The 19,939-nt window shown below is 40.2% G+C and overlaps 1 protein-coding gene across 1 annotated transcript in view; it reads right to left on the minus strand.

The window, feature by feature from the left end:
* CD247 (CD247 molecule) overlaps positions 1-5,862 on the minus strand; it is a 57,222-nt gene extending 51,360 nt beyond the window's left edge. Inside the window, exon 1 of the mRNA XM_089508146.1 lies at positions 5,789-5,862. Coding sequence (XP_089364272.1) covers positions 5,789-5,846 — 58 coding nt within the window. The 5' untranslated portion in view covers positions 5,847-5,862. The remainder of the gene's footprint in view (positions 1-5,788) is intronic.
* Between the last annotated feature and the right edge of the window lie 14,077 nt (positions 5,863-19,939).

A 19,939-nucleotide genomic window follows, 5' to 3' on the forward strand; every position in this document is an offset into this window, starting at 1 on the left:
TTGTTTACATACACTTAGACACATAGTTTGAAAACTAGATGTTTTTTAAAAAAAAAGATTTCACAAAACTCAGAAATTTGATGCATTTGATTAGTGCATTTTTTTTAAAAAAAAAGGTTCAAAGCTGTGAGTATGTATCTGTCTGTCTTCACACAGATTTTCTAGCACAACAGCATTACATGAAGGTGGCAAAGACAGGCACACACATATGTAAAAGCTTCTCTTCAAAGTGGGGAAACAAGTCATAGTGTGGTGTTGGTGGTAACAATTATGAGCATGGTGTTGTTTATTAGCTTTGGACTTGCCAACATAAGCCACAGATGGCAATGATAACACAGGGATTTTATGAGGATTGTTAAACACAGTTGTCAAGGGCTGGCCAGGGGTATAACTGCCTTGAATCCTACAGTTTACTGGGAGAAAGGCAGGATATAAATCCCATTAATTAATAACTATGAAGTTAAGGCTTTCATGATCAGCATCCATAGTTTTTTGTGAGTTTTTCGGGCTATGTGGCCATGTTCTACTCAACTCTCTTCCATGCCAGCATTCTCTGAAGATGCCAGCCACAGTTGCAGGTGAACCATCAGGAATAAACACTTCTAGAACATGGCCACATAGCCCAAAAAACCCACAAATAAATAAATAAATATCTACTGGGGGGAGGATGTGGTCATTCCTTCCAGTAGGAATTCCCAAATTCCCATTAAATTTTCTTTAAGTCACCAAAATGCTAGCGTCCTTTTTGACATCCAAACTGAAGGGCCAGGCAAAGTTGCCAAGGGAATGCAAACGCACCAAACATAAGAGTTATATGTTTGCCAGTCTGATTCTGGGCACAATTCAAAGTGCTGGTTATAACGTAAAAAACCCTATACAGCTTAGGTCCAGTGTCTCTGACAGACTATATCTCACTATATGAGCTTGCCAAAGCCCTGAGATCCACAGGAGAGGCTCTTCTCTCAGTCCCAGCACCTTCATAGGTACGGTTGGTTGGAACACAAGAAAAGGCTGACTCAATGACTGACCCTAGATTCTGCTATTCCCTCTCTAGGGGAGCAAGCATGGCCTCTTCCTTGCTCTCCTTCCATTGAAAAGCAAAGACCTTTTCTTTTTATTCAGGCAGATTTTTAGCCTAAAGGTTTTTAACAAAAGGGTTATTTTTAAATTGTTTAACTTTTTGTATGTTTTTAATATGTTGAATAGTTTAATTTGGTTTTAATATTGATTTTGTGTATGTTTTAACTGTAATCTTTTTAATATGTAAGCTGCTTTGAGTACTAGACTTGGAAGAAAGATAGGATATAAAATTAGAAGGAGGAGGAGGAGGAAACTATTTTCAATGTCATACTCTTTGCAATGATAGCAATTTGATGTCTGCAGGAAAATTTCATTGGGGATCAGAATTTTTACTTGGGAGCACAATTCACTCATTAGTTTTTCTGTAGGTAAACCCATAGGGAATAAGTGTGCAGTGCAACAGTAAACACCACATTCAGAAACACAGAGAAAGTATACCAAAGACAAGGCAAATCGAATTATTCTGGCCACCTGGAAAATAAAATCACATAAAGGCCTCTCCCCATTTTTGGCCATAAAAATAAACTAAAAATATTAAAACACCAAAATTTTGTTGTCTTTTCATGATATCCGAAACCTAATGGTAGGCCTGGGGCACTACTATTTCTTCTTTTTGATATACAGAACTTTGCTAGTATCAACTTTAGGAAGGCCTACAAAGAAAACACCTCTGGATTCTTGGTCTGAGAAAGTCAATTATAAAACCATTCATTAAACCTACTAAAGATATGAGATACTTATAGATCCATTATACCACTTAAACAAAATGTAAAGCTACTTTTTTTACTACATTGTTACTACATTGTTCTACTTTTTCTCTGTCTCCCCATTAACCAGTGACATCACTAGAATTGGCATCATCCGGTGTGGTAATTTTTTAAATATTAATTTTACTCATAAATCATAATTCCCATATATCACTAAAGGTAATGGGCATAGTTGTGACATAAACTACTAGTAAAATTATAATTAAAGTATCATACACACGGCCAGCAGCTGCATTGCACAGCCTTTTTATATTTTAGTAAAACTATTAAAATGTGAAGACTGCATTAAAGTCTTTTCGTCATATATGTTGTCAATTTACATCCAGTGTTCTTACACTGGATTAATATTATCTTTCTGCATGCAGATACAGAACCACATGAAGGGAGCACCTCACAGGGCTCAGATTCCTGCTTTGTTTTTATTTGGCACATGCACATTTGTGTGTTTCTGCTCCTCCTGTACTTGATCACATTCACGGAGACTCTACCTTTTTGGCTTAATTTAAGAAAATGTACAAAGGGGGATCATTGAAAATGTGGGACATAGAGGCCTCCTATTTATCCAGATGGCCCTGGCAACCTCTCTCTGTGCACACACTGAAGGAAAGGCAGAAATATGCACCCATTAAACCCTTTGGAGATCCTGCAACATCCACATCAGCATATGTCACTGTGAAAATAATTTCACCATTGTAAAATCATACTATGACTAATATATTTACAGATTAAATTAGATTGTTTTCATAATTTAATAACACAACTTACCTAGAACCTAGTGGATAAGTTCCATGTCTCTTTTTAGCTCTCTACATACTTAGTAAAACTGTTTGAGATGCATCATAACTTTCTTCTCCAAATGCTGCATCACAATCTATTGAACATTTTTGGTACTCAGTGCAGCTGTCAGGCAGCCCGTGGCCGGAAACAGGCCCACCATGGTTGCCCACTACAGATATATCTGTTATAGTTTCAATTGGAGAAAAGTGCCATGGATTTTCAGAAAGATAAACAGTTGGGTCCTGGAACAAACCAAGCCTGAACTTTCCCTGGAAAGTAAATTGAGGCTGTCGTACTTTGGCCACATCATGAGAAGGCATGACTCCTTAGAAAAGACACTGATGCTGACAAAAGTAGAGGGCAGTAGAAAGAAAGGAAGACCACATGCCACATGAATAGACTCAAATCAGGGAGATCACAGGCCTGAGCCTATAGGACCTGAGCAGAAAGGCATAGGACAGGGAGGCTTGGAGACATCTCATTCACAGAGTTGCCATGAGTTGAGGTTGACTCAAAGGCAGCTAACAACAAAAGTACAATTAGGCAAATATTAAATAAAATATAAAGTAAGTCGCAGGGTACCATGTCGTGCCCCTATAGACATCTCCCAACAGCATATAACTGTTAAAAGCTTTGGTAAGCACATTGGATGCTAGTGGTATTAGTCAAGCAGCATTAAAAGGTTGCCCGGTTAAATTTATTTTATCATGAAATTCAGCCCAACTTTTCAGTGCTAAAATCAAATTGTATTTTTAATAATGTTAGTTTACTTTATATTTTGTTATTATTGTATACCTTCAAGTCATTCCTGACATATGGCGACCCTATCACAGGGTTTTCTTAGCAAGATTTGTTGAGATTGTAGTTGTCATTGCTTTGGTTTGAGGCTGAAAGAGTGTGACTTGCCCAAGGTCGTTGAATGGGTTTCCACAGCTAAGCAGGTCTTCCTGATTCCTAGTCCAGCACTCAAACCACTACATCACACTGGATCTTTTAACTTATATTTTAAATTTACGCTCACAGGGTTGCCAGAGATAAAAATTGACTTGAGGGCAGGTAACGACACTAAACTATCTTGATCATGAAAGCAGAGCAATAAAAACTGAGCCCTTTAGGTGGCATTTAAAATTAGTTTTTAATACTTATACAGTATTGAGAAAATAAGAAAAGTATTGTTGTTAATTGCAATCAAGCTGGCTTCAATTTATGGTGAGCCTGTGAATGAGAGAACTCAAAACACAGTGTTATTAACAGACTTGTTCAGATTGCAAATTCAGGGCCATTGCTTCCTAAATGGAGTTAATCCACCTGAGTTGTGGTCTTACTCCTTTCTTACTGCCTTCAAGTTTACCTAGCATTATTGTCTTTTCAAATAAGTCACTTTGTGACATAGTAAATCCAGGATATAATAGTCTTAATTTAGTCATTTTGGATTATTGGAAGAATTCAGGCTCAGTTTGCTCTTGCACTCATTTATTTATCTTTTTGGCAATCTGTGGGATCTGTAGAACTTTCCTCCAGCACCACATTTTAATGAACTGATTCTCTTCCTTTCAGCTTTCTATGCTGCCCTCCTTTCACAACCATCCAGAGAAACTGGAAATACTATGCCATTGATGATTCTGACTTTTGTATTTAATGATATATCTTTACACTTGAGTATCTAATCTAGTTCATTCATAACTGCCCATCCAACTCCAAGCCTTCCTGTAATTTCTTGACTACAGTCTCCCTTTTAACTTAAAACTGAGTTGAGCTATAGAAAATATTTAACTACAGTAGTAGCACTTCAACTCCTCTTTGTATTATGCAGAAGGAGGCATCAGTAAACCACTTCTGAATGTCATTTATCATGAAAACCTATGATAAGGAAATAAAGGCATCACTAATATAAACTTAATGATTTGGACACATCATTTTTAAAAAGATTTTGAGAGGCCTAAGGCCTCAAAATACATTCCAGCCCTTCCCACACACAGCTTCAAAACAAATCTATGCTTATTGATTTTTTTTAAGTTAGGTAATATGTTTACAATTATTTTTATGGCTCATCTTGATTTGAAAACTAACAGCACAATCCTATGCATATTCACTTGGAAGTAGAGATCCAGTTGGGAAAAAGGGACAGATGCTGTCTGAATTTGTGCTATTTACTCAAAAATAAGTTCCATTATGTCCCAGGGGATTTACTCCAATGTTAGTGTAAAGTAACTGGTTTTTTCCCCCGTCCCTATAGTATTCTGAAATGAAATACACATACAGTACTTTTTCTGCTTTCCAGTTACCCTTCAAGGGCTAAACGAATTAACATGCTGTGCACACAACACAGACAACATATTTTTGAGAAGAATATATCCATCCCAGGAGCAAGAAATCCTTACACCCCAGAGTGCAATGGCTCTTGCCTATTGAGATCTGAAGTGTGACAGCAATTGTTCCCATCAGGAAGACAATTTGGACCACTGGCAACCCAGCCATCTTGGAGGAGGAGGACATTGTCTCTTAATTACAAGGAAAGTGCAGGAATCAGCAGGCAGACATCGATTCCAGAGATACTCTTTTACTCCACCTTCATAAGCGCACCAGCCATCTTAAAAGCATGGCTTACAGGTGGGGCTGGCCCAAGACATTTTGCAGCCTGAGGCACAGCAGCAAATAGCACTCGCGTCCATCACAAGCAATACACCATACATTGTACCTAAAGCCAGCCACATTATTTGGCACAAGGCAGAAGGACCCACAAAAGTTCCTCCTCTCTGGCAAAATAATTAGCACATTCAACGACTAACAATTTGCTGCCATTCCATAATCTCCCAAATCTGCTGCTGCCTGGCCTGACCACATAATGGAAGAGCAAGTTTGTGGGCCAAAGAGGTGGCACCAGCCAATAGAGAGTTCACTTACTATCCTTCATTCCAGTTCTGCTCTCCAATAGCACCCCAATCATCCCTTTTTAAAAGACATTTCAGGGGCTGCAGAGCTTGAACTAATGCATAACCACCTCTTAACTAGGAGAAGACATAGAAAAACCTTGGCTCACATAGAGGCTCCCCTCCTGGGAGCACAAGAATGTTATATTCAATAAAGACATCTTCTTTCCACCATTTCAAAAGAGAAGACAAGAGTTTTAAAATAGTTCGTATAATATGAAAAGGCACCCTTACCTGTAATTGGGAGCCATGCCTGCAGGATGGCAGCGATAACTATTCCTTTCCACTTCATTTTACTCCACGCAAGGTTACGGGGTGGGGTGGGGTGGGGTGGGGGAGGCTGGAGGCTACAATTGAGCAGTTAATGGGACAAGGAAAAGAAAAGACACCTTCACAGCCTTTGTTCTTCTCACTGCCTCCACAGGAAGTGCAAAGCCCATAAGATCTTTCAGAATCCACCTGCTGGCAATGTGGTTGAAACACACACTCATCCTTTTACTCAGGAAACTTTCAGAGCTTAGGGGAGATGGTGGGGTTGTGGGTGAGTTCTGTGTTGATGAGAAATGGCTAATAAACCCATTTTATTGCCTTTTTATTTTAGTGTGATGATTTAAAGATCCAGCAATTCCAACCAGCTCATCAGGGAAAGACACCTATTTTAAAATGTTATTTTGTAGAAGTAGCAAGCTTAGCATGGTCTTAGCCACACAGTCTGTCTTTCTCTGCATCAGTCAGTATGCAGTTTGTCTGACTGGGTTTGTCCTCAGTTTTGTAGTCTGCAGTTCTATCTGTCCCCTCCATGTGTGAAGAGCACATGTTACACAGCCTCTCAATATGAGATGGCAATCAAATTTTTAGTATTTGTAGGTAAACTTGTTTCACATGTTTTTACAAGGAAGACCTAGAGCCTGATTGCATGACAAAAGTAAGCCAAGATGAAGTAGCAGAGAAGCAGGTTTCTCCTTGACTCTCTGCATGGCATCGAATCACTTCTGTTTTCTTCCTGAGGGAGATGATGTAAAAGCATGCCTTTTGTTGCACTGGAAAAATTCATTTGGCAAAAGGCACGCTTTTAAGACCATCTCTCTTGGGAAGAAGAATAGAAGTGCTACGAAAGCATGCAGAGAGGCAAGGAGAAAGCCAATTCTTTGCTGATCCATCTCAGCTTTCTTCTGTCATGCGATAAGGCTCTAAGCCTGCTTTATTTCTCTACTAGATCATGTGTGTAATCAGTTGGTGGTGTGGGACTAGTTGTTGCTCACTATCTGATTGTGAATACAAATTGGCTTGCACGTGAGATACACCACTATCTTTGATGTTGCCCAACACTGCAGAAGGTTGTGCAAAGCTAAGGGAATGTCATTGGGACTGACTCACCAGAGGTTATGCTTCCCTTGCCTCTTGTCCCTAACTCCTGTCACTTATCTGTTGATCTGATTTCACCATGCCAACACCTACAGCCAAAAGGAGCCCTGGTGGCGCAGTGATTAAATGCCTGTACTGCAGCCACTCACTCAAAACCATAAGGTTGCGAGTTCAATACTAACAAAAGGGCTCAAGCTCGACTCAGGCTTGCATCCTTCCGAGGTCGCTAAAATGAGTACCCAGATTGTTGGGGGCAATTAACTTACAGTTGTAAACTGCTTAGACACTGATAGTTCAGTATGAAGCAGTATATAAACAAAGCTATATGTATTGTTTGGTTCTGAATCCATTTCACATAAAAAAAGTCAACTGGGTTGGGAGCCAAATCTTACTTCATCACTCTAAGGCAACAGAATTGTTTAGGGGATGAAAACAGGTTATGTGGCACATATGGCTCTTTCTTACAAAAGAGGACATTAACAGGGAGATTCAAAAGGAAGAGATGAGTGTCTACCACTGTTGTCCCCCAGCATCTGCAGCCTGAATGGGTTGCCTCATTCTGCTTAATAGAAGTGCTGACCAGGCACTGTACCTGTGTGGTGCTTGTACAGTGCATGTTCAGTGTGATGCCTGTTTTCTCAGAAGTAAATCCTACTGTGTTCAGTGGGCCTTGCTTATTAGCAAGTGTGCTAGGATAGAAACCTAATTGATACTATATGGAAAGAAAGAGGTTCAGCGATATGAATCAACCTTTACAGATCTTATCTGAATCCACATCACTGCTTTATTGCAACCCTCTTAATAACACTCAGAGCTATGTCACACATGTCAGATCACTCCACATGCATTATCCCAAGTAGTCTTTACAAAAGCAAAGGCAGCTAGTACTATTAGCCTAGTCTTGCAGATAAGACGCTGAGACTGGAATATAATGGATTTCAACAATGGGCTTCCAGACTATAGCTTATACGCTTAAACACTGCATAATGTCAGCTTATTATCCATGGGGTTGGGATAAATTAGCACTAACTGGGCACTTGCTGCAGCTGTTAGTTGTGGAACATTGATGGAGGAAGCTATATACAACTGAACAGTTGTCATGTTAATTCACTTGAAATAATTACATTACGTCTCCTTGAATATCCCTACAGCATGAGAGAACCTATAAGGAAAGATGGCTAGCTTCAAAGCAGCCAGGAAGTAGTAACTATATTTGGTTGTCAAAATAAACATTCTCTACAAGATTTTGCTCAGTACAAAGTTTAGCAGCCATTTTGTTTTCAGAATATTTTAAAGTGGTGGGAGAGGAATTATTAAGTACAATTCAACTCAGGATTAGGGTAGAACCACATTGTTTCAAAGGATTTAGCATGCCTTACTGTAGGTCAGGTTGTGATCAAAGGTTTTTTAAAGGAGTGTATCCTCTGCATGGTTTTGAAAACAAAATAGTACAAAAGCCACAGTGTGTAGAGGGAGTAATTTGAGAGGATTTTTCAAGCAGATGGTATTAAACTAGGGTTACCACACCGAGAGAGGAAGGCATGAAAGTTTATGGAACTGTGGTGCATGCTTTTTAAATCAGGGATTGGAACTGTACCCCCCCCCCATCTCAATGGTTCCAAGCCTTTGAGTCCTATATGTGGTAGGACTTCAACTCCCAGAAGCCCCAGCCACATAGTCGTAAGATATTTTGAGAACTGTCATCCAACAGCATCTGGGAATCCAGAAGTTGAACTACTGCTTGGAAGTTTCAGGGTACTCTGAATCCCATCATCCCTTGCCATTCACTAAGCTGGCTAGGGTTAATGATAGTTGTCACCAAGCAACATCTAGAGAAACACACATTTCCTATTTCTGTTTTAAATGTTTGTTCCTAGCAATGGGACTAGGCAATGTTTGGACTCTGCTTCAGGCACCAGCATGTCTTGAGCCAGTGCTGATTTAAATGTCCTTGAAGAACTGCCCCCCTTCCGTTTGCTTTGTTTTTGAGCTCACCACCTGAATTCTATGCATTCATAATTTTTTTTTAACATGAATGCATTGAAACCAATTGACAGGCACAACTAGGATGGCTACCTCTTGTGGCAAGAAAAAATGCTGTCACTGCTCATTTGCATGGCCATTCATTCAAATATACGTACATTTTAAACTGTCTCTTCTGAAATGTCAGTGGAGAGCTTGGAAAAAACAACCATCACTCATCACGGGGGGGGGGGGGGGGGGGACAGTCAAAGTAGCATAAACCTGTCCAGTATGAACTTCTACATGTAAATGAGAAAAAGGAAATTCTCTCTCTCTTCCTCTCTGTAGAGAATACAAAGTCTCAAAGATTCCCACAATTGCAACTTCTCCCACCACAAAGCTGCTGTATAATAGTAAAGGCTGCTGTATGTCGCTCTTTTGCAGGAAAACAAAACTTTCTCTCCATTGTGGGATATGGCCAACTTAGTGCTCAGGGACCAGAGTTGCATTATCACATATAAGGTCACCACCTCTTGTGGAAATGAGAAAAGTTGAGAAAGCCAAGGCTGATGTTTTGGGGTTCATTTGTACACATGTTATTTTAAAGTTAAATCATTTGGATGAAATAAAAACAGGAGGAAAAATGTAAAAACCTCCCCAGTGGTAATTCTAGGCATAGGTTCAGAGTGTTTGATAGAAGACTTCAGGGCCCTTTAGAGTGAACACAGTTCCCACCTCTGCCCTGCTCTGGACAAATGACAAGGCACCAGAAACTGCAGAAGTGTTAATGCTGTGAACTTTGATGAGATGTTTGGCTTGTATATATTTATAACTTTGAAAGAATGTATTATTGGGTAGAAATTCTTTTTGTTCATTCCCAAGGTCTATTATTTTTATTGTTTGTAAGTTTGTTATTCTATAAAACTTAATTAATTTATTATAAATCAATTTTATATTCCAGAAACATCAAAAGCCTTCAATGACCTTTTTTTAAAAAAAGAAAAGAAAAAGGAAACTGAATCCTGGCTAAGTGCTATACCCCTTAAGCATCACACCATATTGAAGTGGACACTAAGCAGTAAGCTGGCTATATCCCACAATGGAGAGAAAGTTTTGTTTTCCTGCAAAAGAGCAGCATAATAGCAGATGAGATTGTACCCTTAGTATTATCCCTATGAATAAAGATGAATCTATCCACATTTGTGCTACTTCACTTCAAGGAGTATGTCCAGAAGAAGGTGTCCAAAATGGCAGACTTACTGCGGAACACAAGGGAAATGACCATAGAGGATCTACACAAATTCAACCTACACAATGAGGAAATCAAAATAGTAACATTGATCAGAATGGGGAAAATGTAGTCAGGAAATCAGAAGAAGACAAGGAATGTGAAGGGCAGGTATGAAGGAACTAGGAAAGATCCTAAAGAGTAAAAATACTCAACTGAGCATAAAAGTTAATATTGTACAAATCACTGTATTCCCCATCACCATATATGGGTGAGAGAGCTGGACAATTAAGAAAGTGGAAAAGAAAAAAAAATTAGTTCATTTGAGATTTAGTACTGGAGAAGAGTGCTGTGGATACCATGGACAGCCAAAAAGACAAACAAATAGTTCCTAGAACAAACAGTTCAAGCCAGAAATCTCCCCAGAAGCCAAGATGATAAAATTGAGATTGTCGCATTTTGGCTACATCACAGGAGGACATGACTCAGTGGAAATTACAATAATGCTAGGAAAGGTGGAGAGATGTAGAAAGAGAGGAAGACCACATGCTAGATGGATGGACTCTATTAAGGAGGTCACAGGTATGAATTTACAGGATCTAAGCAGAGCGGAGGAGGATGCGGAGGCTTGGAGATGTGTAGTGTAAAACATAAATTGATTCTTTAAAACAATTTTTGTGGTTTGGTACTCATCCACAGGGTCGCCATGAATCACGATAAATTCAAAGGCAGTTAACAACAAATGGAAACCATGACCTATGAGGAGCAACTTAGGGAGCTGGATATTTTTAGCCTGGAAAAGAGTAGGTTAAGAGGTGATACAATATTTGAAGGGATGTCATTCTGAAAATGGAGCAAGTTTGTTTTCTGCAGCTCCAGAGAATAGAATCTTGAGTAATTGACTTGAAGTACGGGAAAAAAGATTCCACCACAATGTTAGGAGGAACTTCCTGACAGTAAGAGCTGTTTGACAGTGGAGTATGCTGCCTCAGAGTGTGGTGGAGTCTCCTTCTCTGGAGGTTTTTAAACAGAGGCTGGATAGGCATCTGTCAAGGGGGCTCTGATTGTTTTTTTCCTGCATGGCAGGGAGTTGGACTGGATAGCCTTTGAGTTCTCTTCAAACTCTATGATTCTAAGGGTACCAACCATCAAAAGATTATTTTCTTTTTACATCCATGGGCAAATGACACAAAGTCATAAATTCAGGATGTTGAATTAAGGAACTGAGGCTTTTCTAGTTTACAGATCCCATGAGAAACATTGGCTCCTTGAAGTGGGGCAATGTGCCAATTACCAGCAGCATTGCTGCCACCAGCATACTCTCTGGCCTCACAGATACATGCAGTTCCCCCCGCCACAAAAAGGTAGTGCCATAGTAGATTGTTGTTGTTGTTACATTCTATTTTATTCTATTAAAAGCACAGAGTTTAAACAGTTAAAACACATTTAAAGCATCTTTTTAAAATTATGTTTTGAACTTTTTGCTTTTAACAGAATTGCTTCTATAATTGTTTTTAACTTTTGCTTTAATAAGATGTTGGGTTGGCTTGTTTTCCGCAATTAGCCACCTTGGGTCCTATGCCAGAAGAAAAGCAGGATAAAGTAATGAACTCCAGTGCCTCTCTGAAAAACAAGGAGGAAAGCTCCCAATAATAATACATATTACCCCAAGCATGAGAGCCAGCGTGGTGTAGAGTTTGAACACTGGACTACAGTCTGGAGACCAGGGTTCAAGTCTCCACTCAACCATGGAAACCCACTGGGTGATTTTGGGCATCTTACATTCTTGTTCAGAAAAGCTCTTCTGAACAAAAGTGTGATAGGGTCACCTTAGGGTCACCATGATTCAGAAACAACTTGAAGGTGCAGAACAACAACCACCCTAAGCATATCATTCCCTAAACAGAGGGGAGGGCATAATAAGTTAATTAATTCTTGGGTCCAACATTGTCTATCTGCACTACTGGAAGACAAACAGTGACAAAGTGTACAGGCAAAGAGATAAAAAGAGGAAGATGTTCAGTTAGGAACTTAAGCTAATTTCATTGGGGGGAATAAAGACTAAGGCATTGCACTAAAGATCATTATGCATCAAGACAGGAGCAAAGATGGCCAAAGGAAGAGTATCACAATGGTTAAAAATGGAGAAAAGTATAACAAAGGTAAAAGGGAAATAAAAACTTTAAAAATGTAGCTAAAGGGGGGGCATCCATAAAATATGTCTGTTTTATATTTTATATATTAATTGTTTATTTACAGTTTGAGTTTAAAAAGATTATCTGTTTCACTATTACAGGCTAGTAAGTTGCCCTGATATATGTACTTTTTTTGGGGGGGGGGGGAGGGTCTACTATATGGGATATTGTTGGATTCCACATTCTCACTTTCCTGAGATATTAAAGGCACAGCGGTTGTATCTCATATTGAATTTGTCCATGTTTAGGAGCAAGTTCCATTGACTTATAGTTGTAATAAAAAGTGTTAGGCCACAAGAGCCAAATTATTAGTAGTTGGCTCCTGGAGGTGCATGTTTCATAAGAGACAATAGTTTTTCCTGCTATTGGGAAGGTCATGATGGGAACAGCAGGCTCTCTCTGCAGGATTAAAAGAGAATTTTTATTGTCTTCTTGATCTGCCATTCTGAACAGAACTTCATTTCCAACTCAAAGAAGTTGAAATAATAGGGCTGCACAATTCACGGCAGGACAGCATCCTGTGCCTTTGATAACTGAGTAGAGGAGGAAAATTTCATGAGGTGCAGCTTCTCCAAAAATTAGATCAGCTACCAGATCAAGATGTCAAAGACTCTGCTGAGATAGTGTTTGAAATAAACCACGTCAACTATGTTCGAGATTGGAAAAGTAAAAATGATTCAAAATAAGTGGCATCCCTTAAAAGCCAGCTGGCAAATCTACCCATCTTTCTGCTGCATAGAAGATGTCCCCACTTTTTCCTTTCTGCCACAAGAAGGGCTGATAGGTCTGCTTTCCAATGTAACTAATGCAAAGGAAACAATTTAATGCAGGTTATCAAATGCTAAATGGGGTTTGAGCCGGTTTACAGAAGGAATTTAACTACGTGCAGAGGAATTCAGGTGCACCTGTTATTGACAGAAACCCATCTAAAAGAGCTAATTTCATTGGTATAGGTTGAGCTTCTGCAGACATATATACCATAAGCTACTTCCACTAGATGTGTTCACACATTATAGCTACTTGTGCTATAATCAAAGTAGTTTTCATTTGGAAGCATCTGCTGCAAAATATCTGCTGTCACTGATGGCACAGAATGCGTAGTTTGCTCCTGTCCTGAATTTGTTTTTTCTTTGCACTCCTAGTAATCATCTTTTCAAATGCAATGGAAATGAAAGGCTTTGCTTTCTGCTAGTCAGGAACCTTGGATCCTGTTCTTCATCTGTGATGAAAGAAAGGGTGCATAGAGTGGTCAGTTAAATAAACAAACACAATGGGAATCTAGAGATAATACATCAATACAAACCTCACTGCCCCCACTTCATATGAAGCTGTAAGAAAATGAAAGTGGGTGATGAGGCACAAGATGGTCCACTTCTTCAAAGTTGTGGCAGAAGATGTGGCTTCCTCAGGGGAGGGGAAAGAAACCTCCTACCCTTTTGTCTGGGTTCCCTTGCAATAGCAAAGACGCTCCTGCTCAACATGGACCTCTCATTTCATTTACTCTTCCAGTAACTGGAGAATTAGAGATGTAGATTTCGTCCTACACTACAATGGTGAAGTTTTAGTTGGTGACAGTATTGATAGATCTAATGGGAGGAAGAAAACAACTCTCTTGGAAAGTTTTTGCTCCTTAGGAGACACAGAAAGGCCTAGTATGCTCACACTGGCACAGTAAGGAAAGAGTGAAGGCAGGCTTACTCCATTGCTATTTCAAGAGCCAGTAGAGCCTGACCTTCCCACCACATAGAGAAAGCTAGGCGTGAAGTCAGATCGCAGCCATAAATGTTCCCAACTTTCCATTGTCTTCATTCAGGGCTTCAAGGAGGAGGGAATGATATTCCAAATCTCTCTGGATTGAAGTAGGAAACCAAGTAGGTCAAATTAAGCCCACGGACCAAAGTGTCCCTTACTTTTGTATTAGTTGGCACGGAAAGCTGCAGTCTTCCAAATGGAGGCTGAAAGGATCTCAAATGTCTAGGAAAGATATGTCCCCACAAATATTTCATTCAGAACTATTAGTACTGACCATTTGGAGTAGGTTTCCATTAGCTATTGCAAATTTGTTACTCAAGTTTTACCCTGTTTTTGAATTAATGCAATGTAGGATTATGCAAATACAGTTGGGATGTGATTGAGGTACAGAATGAGTACTCATTATTCAAAAAGCTTGGGACCAGAATCGTTTTGGAGTTGGGATTTATTTATTTCTTGGACTTTGATATACAAGTAGCATAGTACGTACTTCTGCTGTTTTTGTGAAGCTGCAAAGAGACACAAGAGATGCAAGGCTGGAGAGAGACACATCTGGAGAGAGATGTCAGGCTCTGTGAAATGGTGGGAGGCATGGATTCGTGCTTGGATTCCTGCCATTTCACACATCCTCATGTCTCTCTCCAGCTGCATCCTTCTCCAGCCATGTATCTTTTGCATCGTTCTCCAGTCTCACATCTCTCTCCAGCTTCACAATACAGTACCGGTATTACTATGCTACATGTATTCCAAAATCCAAATCCAAAATATTCCAAAATTGGAGCCTTGATGCATCATGTTGGCACTCAAAAAGTTTCAGATTTCCAGATTAGCAACACTCAAACTGTAGTTCTTATGTCTGGTCAGGGCTATAGATAAGGCACTTGGGCCTTTAGATGATTTCGCCAACAATTCCCATAATCTCCAGCACCAGCCATACTGAATGGGACCGATGGGAGTTGTATACCATCACATCTGGATAGACAAAGACATCTCCTCCTTGTGTTAGCTTTGTGTTAGAGTGTATTAAGCTAAGAATGAATCGCATTTACCTACCTGACGCTATTGTATTTAATAACAAGATGGAATCTGCATACCTGTATCAATGATTATCTTTCCGAAGTTATATCTTGTTTAAGGTTCAAACTCCAAGTTTATGCACATCCTCCCTTTGACATTTCATTGGTATTTTTCTTTCACATTATACTAAAGTTGTAATTATTGTTTTCCAACAGTAGGTGTCACTAAAGAACTATTTGAACAAGGCATGGTGTAGGAAATGAGTGTGAGAAATCCATTAAATGGTGTAAACATTCTACAATTTGACGAAATTACTTTATTTACACAAGCTGTAAAAGAGATTGCGTGTGGGGTGTATGGGAGGACACAGTTGAACACATTTACCTGATTAAAATTACTTTCCCCCAGAGGGAACTCTTACACAAAGAATATTCCATCACACATTTATGAATACAAACATGCAAAAAAGGCATACAGAATATAGAAAGGGTAAACAAATATATCTGAATATTTGATTCTGTAAGTTTAACTTTAACTTTAGTAGGAGTGTATATTTCCATCAATGTCCTCAGTCTGAAAATTCCATAGCTCTAAAAAGCATTACAAAGGAAAATTCAATTAAACAAAGTATGATGAGCTATACAATTTTTAAGTACTGATTTTGAAATCGTTCTGTTTATCTGCCCTAAATTTGTTCCTTTCAAACTTTCACACTTCGGTATCATAGAAGTTCACTTGCTAGGGATGTCGAACCTTCAGGCTGTATTGTGCCAATCAAAACAGGTACAATGAATTTGTAAAATCCAAGCATAAATTTGATGTAGATCTATGGTGGATATACAGAAGGAGTAGTGGGGCAAAGCAGCAGCAACAGCAGTGGATAGGTACAGAGGATACACACAGGTGCACCTGACATTGTTTTGTACAGTATAGGAAGCTAACTCGTCTTCCGAGGCAGCTATTTAATGTTTCAACTCTTGCTTAGTGAGCTTGCCTAGAGTTACAGCAACCACAGGGTTTGAAGTCTTAACAGGAAATAAATTAACCCTGAAAAACAAACCTACATCAGAAACAAGTTGCTGTTATAAATAACTCGTGTATTGTTACCACAGACAGCTTATCCATAATCATCGCTCACAAAGTGCTGCTCAGAACAAGCCGATTGTCTATGCAGAGGCTCTCCTGAGGCCACTTAATACAAATAGGACTGGCAGGCAAAATGAATAACTTTGTCACCTGCAAGCAGGAGGAGGAGATGTGTAAAACTTGGGGGGATGCACTCTCTGAAAATCTCCTACAGAGCTTGGCTCATGCTTAGTCAAAAATGATCATATTTTAGTCCCAGGGAGGAAAATCAAAGCTAATACTTAAAGCCGCTTTTAGAGATGTTCACACAAAGATAATGGGTACTAAATAGCAAGCTGCTCCATACAGTGAGCAAGTTGGTAACCCTCAGTGGGGTACAAAGCTGATTTGTTGTGCAGAAAATGAGAACAACCGCATCCACAGTGCACAAACCCATGATTTATATTGAGAAAATTTAAGAGAATCACAGTCTTCAAGCGGCTTTACTGTTCTACAATGTATGTCTCCCCCTTACAGTGAAATTTCACTTGGCTATAATTGGGTTCCACTGTGCTAATCTCCTGGAAATGCAGCAATTGCTAGCAAATAGATATTAATTGCTGCATTCCAAGGAGATTATCTCACCCCTCCTCCCTGCACACTGACCAGGCCCTAGAGAGCAAAAATAAAATAAAACAAATCAGGAGTTCTTTAGCGCTGCTACTCCTGACAGCAAAAATGTTCATTTCCTTGTATCTTGTGAGCAAACTGTGGCAGTTTGATGCACATCTTAGGCCTTATAGCTGCCTGTGTCTTTGTTATTTTGTGACAGCCTGTTCAGTGAGAGAGGTAAAGAAGACATATGTCTGCTTATAAGCATACATGCCCTAGAAGAGAGGAGACCACAGAGTACTCCCACAGAGAACTGGTTTTGTCACTTGTTCATTATGCTCCTGTTCAAGTGGCTCTTAACAATTTAAGAAGGGATTATACATACGCTAGCATTCTAAGACTAATTCTTATTGTTGCCAGGCCCTGCCATTTTAAAAATGGTCTGCCAGGCTCCATTTTAAGACGCAGGGGCCAAAACTGTATTATACAAAGAGCTGTTACTAAGAAGCACCTACTGTTTTCCATAGAATGTAAGAGCTCCACTTCAAGGGTGGTGATTAGAAAACTCCTGGTAAGAGGAGATATCTTAGAGTTCACATCCCAATTTGTGCTGATATAGAGAAAAAAAATCAATCCATTAACAAACACAACATCTCACACAAACATCATCTTGGATCATCCAGTGTTTTCTGAAAGATTTAATCAGGGCTCTCCTTCTCTTGCCCCAGTATGAGTCTGGAGCAGCTGATCTACCAAGCTTGTATAGTCAGGCCTTCATATACAAGGATCCGTTATGGACCCCCCTCACAAATATGAAAAAACATGAGACCTTAAGTCCAGTTGTCTCAAATGGTGGTGCAACAGGTGTGCAGCCACTAGTGCAACCACATGAATGCACCACCATTTGGAACAATGAGATTTGCCGTCCATGGATGGTCAGATCCACAGATGGTCATAGCAAGGTACAATTGAATCTCTATCCAAAAAAAGATATGACGACTTGTTTTTCAAAAACTCATATTGGCTCCTAGTAACTGCAGGAGGATTGCCAAGGGCCCTTTCACATTACCCAATTGTAGTACAATTCCATCTGAATTTCTATAGCAACATCCTCTGGTATTCTGGGGTTTGTAGTCTGATGAACCGCTAGCACTTCCTTAGTGAGAATTTTAAATACTCCCCACCCCGTGCCCTAAACTGCAAATCCCAGGATTCCATAAATTGCCATGGCACTTAAGTGAAATCGTGGCATTATAACTGTATCACATGAAAGAGCCTGAGTTTGAAGACATAGGCCTGTTACAGACAGCCAAAATAAAACTGCTTCAAGTCAGAGTGGAGGTATGGTGTTTCAATGATGCATGCATCCTAAGAGTCCAGAAGCCACACCAAAGTCACGCTCCAGTCCTTAGGCTGGAACGTGGCTTTGGTGTGACTTCTGGACTCTTAGGACGCATGCATCATTGAAACACCATACCTCCACTGTGACTCGAAGCAGCTTTATTTTGGCTGTCTGTAACAGGCCATAGGCATTTATCATACAGAGGTTTTGGGAGATTTTTGGAGCTCAGATCCAGGGTGACTGCTGGTCCACGATGCAGATTCACGTCATAACATGAATGTGTTATCAGATGAAATTCCTTTCTATGGGCGCTCCTTCCGTGGCGCTTCCACAGTGATTCCAAAGTGACCCCTCATTTTGGTAAAATTGGAAAAAACATGAATTCACAGAATTCGCTTTCAAGCTCACTTCGATTTCACTTTGAATTGGTCTGGTGTGGAAGATCACTCCAATGTCACCCCCCTTGGCCCCCTGCTCCTTCATCCCCCTCCTCCTCCTTCATGCCATCTCGTCCTCTCTGCCACCCATCCCATCATCCCCTGTCTGCTCCTTCAATCCAATCTTGGCTCCAGTGACCCCCTGTGACCTATCCCATCATCCCCTGTGACCTATCCCATCATCCTGGCTCCAGTGACCCCCATGATCTATCCCACCACCCCCTGACTGCTCCTTCAACCCAATCTTGGCTCCAGTGATCCCCTGCGACCTATCCCATCATCCCCTGACTGCTCCTTCAGTCCGATCCTGGCTTCAGTGATCCCCTGCAACCTATCCCATCATCCCCTGCCTGCTCCTGCACCCAAATCCTGGCTCCAGTGGCACCTCTGAAGCTGGACATACAAATGGGGATGGGGCAGTAAGAGCTAAATGGTATGGCTGACATGGTATGCCTAAACCCTCAAAACCCACCATTTAGCTCTTACAGCCTCCTTCTCAGTCAACGTGGCTGTTTGCTGGCCATTGCAAATGAAGGGGTATGTAGGAAAGCATCCAGTTCTGCTTCTGTAGTTGGACAGAAAGCACTGGATGTAACATAACACATAGCTCCAACGGTGGCATTATAGTTGTATGCCCAGTTACAGAACAAAGCTGGACATTTTCTGCTCTCACCTCCACTGGCCTGTAGCCATGATGGCATGGGTACTGAGGCAGCTAAAATATGGGTAAGGAGGTAAAGCGAAAAAACCTCATCCTGATCGAGGATCTGTTCATAATTAAAGTTATGGGAAGCCCATCGCATATTTGAGCTGGCAACCCTAAATTGCATCATCCTTTTCTAAGTGCTCACAAGCCATGTGGCTAATGATCTACTCTAGAATCTTTACTGGTAACAATTATTAGTTACCTGTGTCCTCTTTTTCTCCCTTTTTGACAAACAGGGCAATTTTTACCTGCCTTCAGCATGTAGGTTTTTGAATTACAGCTGCAAGTTCTTTTAATGCTCTGTCTTGAATGCAGTCATTTAGAGTAGCTAGGTGTTCCTACATCCCAAGGTTTGCAGAACTGCACAAAATCAATTTTAAGGTGGGGGAAAAGATTCCAAAGCAATCCAGTTAGGATGGAGCGTGTTGATTTGGGGACACAATGGTGATTGTTGGTGCAGAGGAAGAAAGAAAACCAAATACTACTGGAATAGCATTTTCTATGATTAATGAAATGGCTGGAACCTTAAACAGAAGAATTTCACATTGTTGTTGTTGTGTGCCTTCAAGTAGTTTCTGCCTTATGGCAGACCTAACACAGGCCTTCCTCAGAGGCTGAGAGTATATGACCTGCCCAAGGTCACCCAGTGCGTTTTGATGACTGAGCATGGATATGAACCCTGGTCTCCAGACTGTAGTCCAATG

The sequence above is a fragment of the Sceloporus occidentalis genome, unplaced genomic scaffold (genome assembly GCF_023333645.1).
Source record: "Sceloporus occidentalis isolate IW3139 unplaced genomic scaffold, rSceOcc1.0.p SCAF_2, whole genome shotgun sequence".
NCBI classification, from domain to species: Eukaryota; Metazoa; Chordata; class Lepidosauria; order Squamata; family Phrynosomatidae; genus Sceloporus; species Sceloporus occidentalis.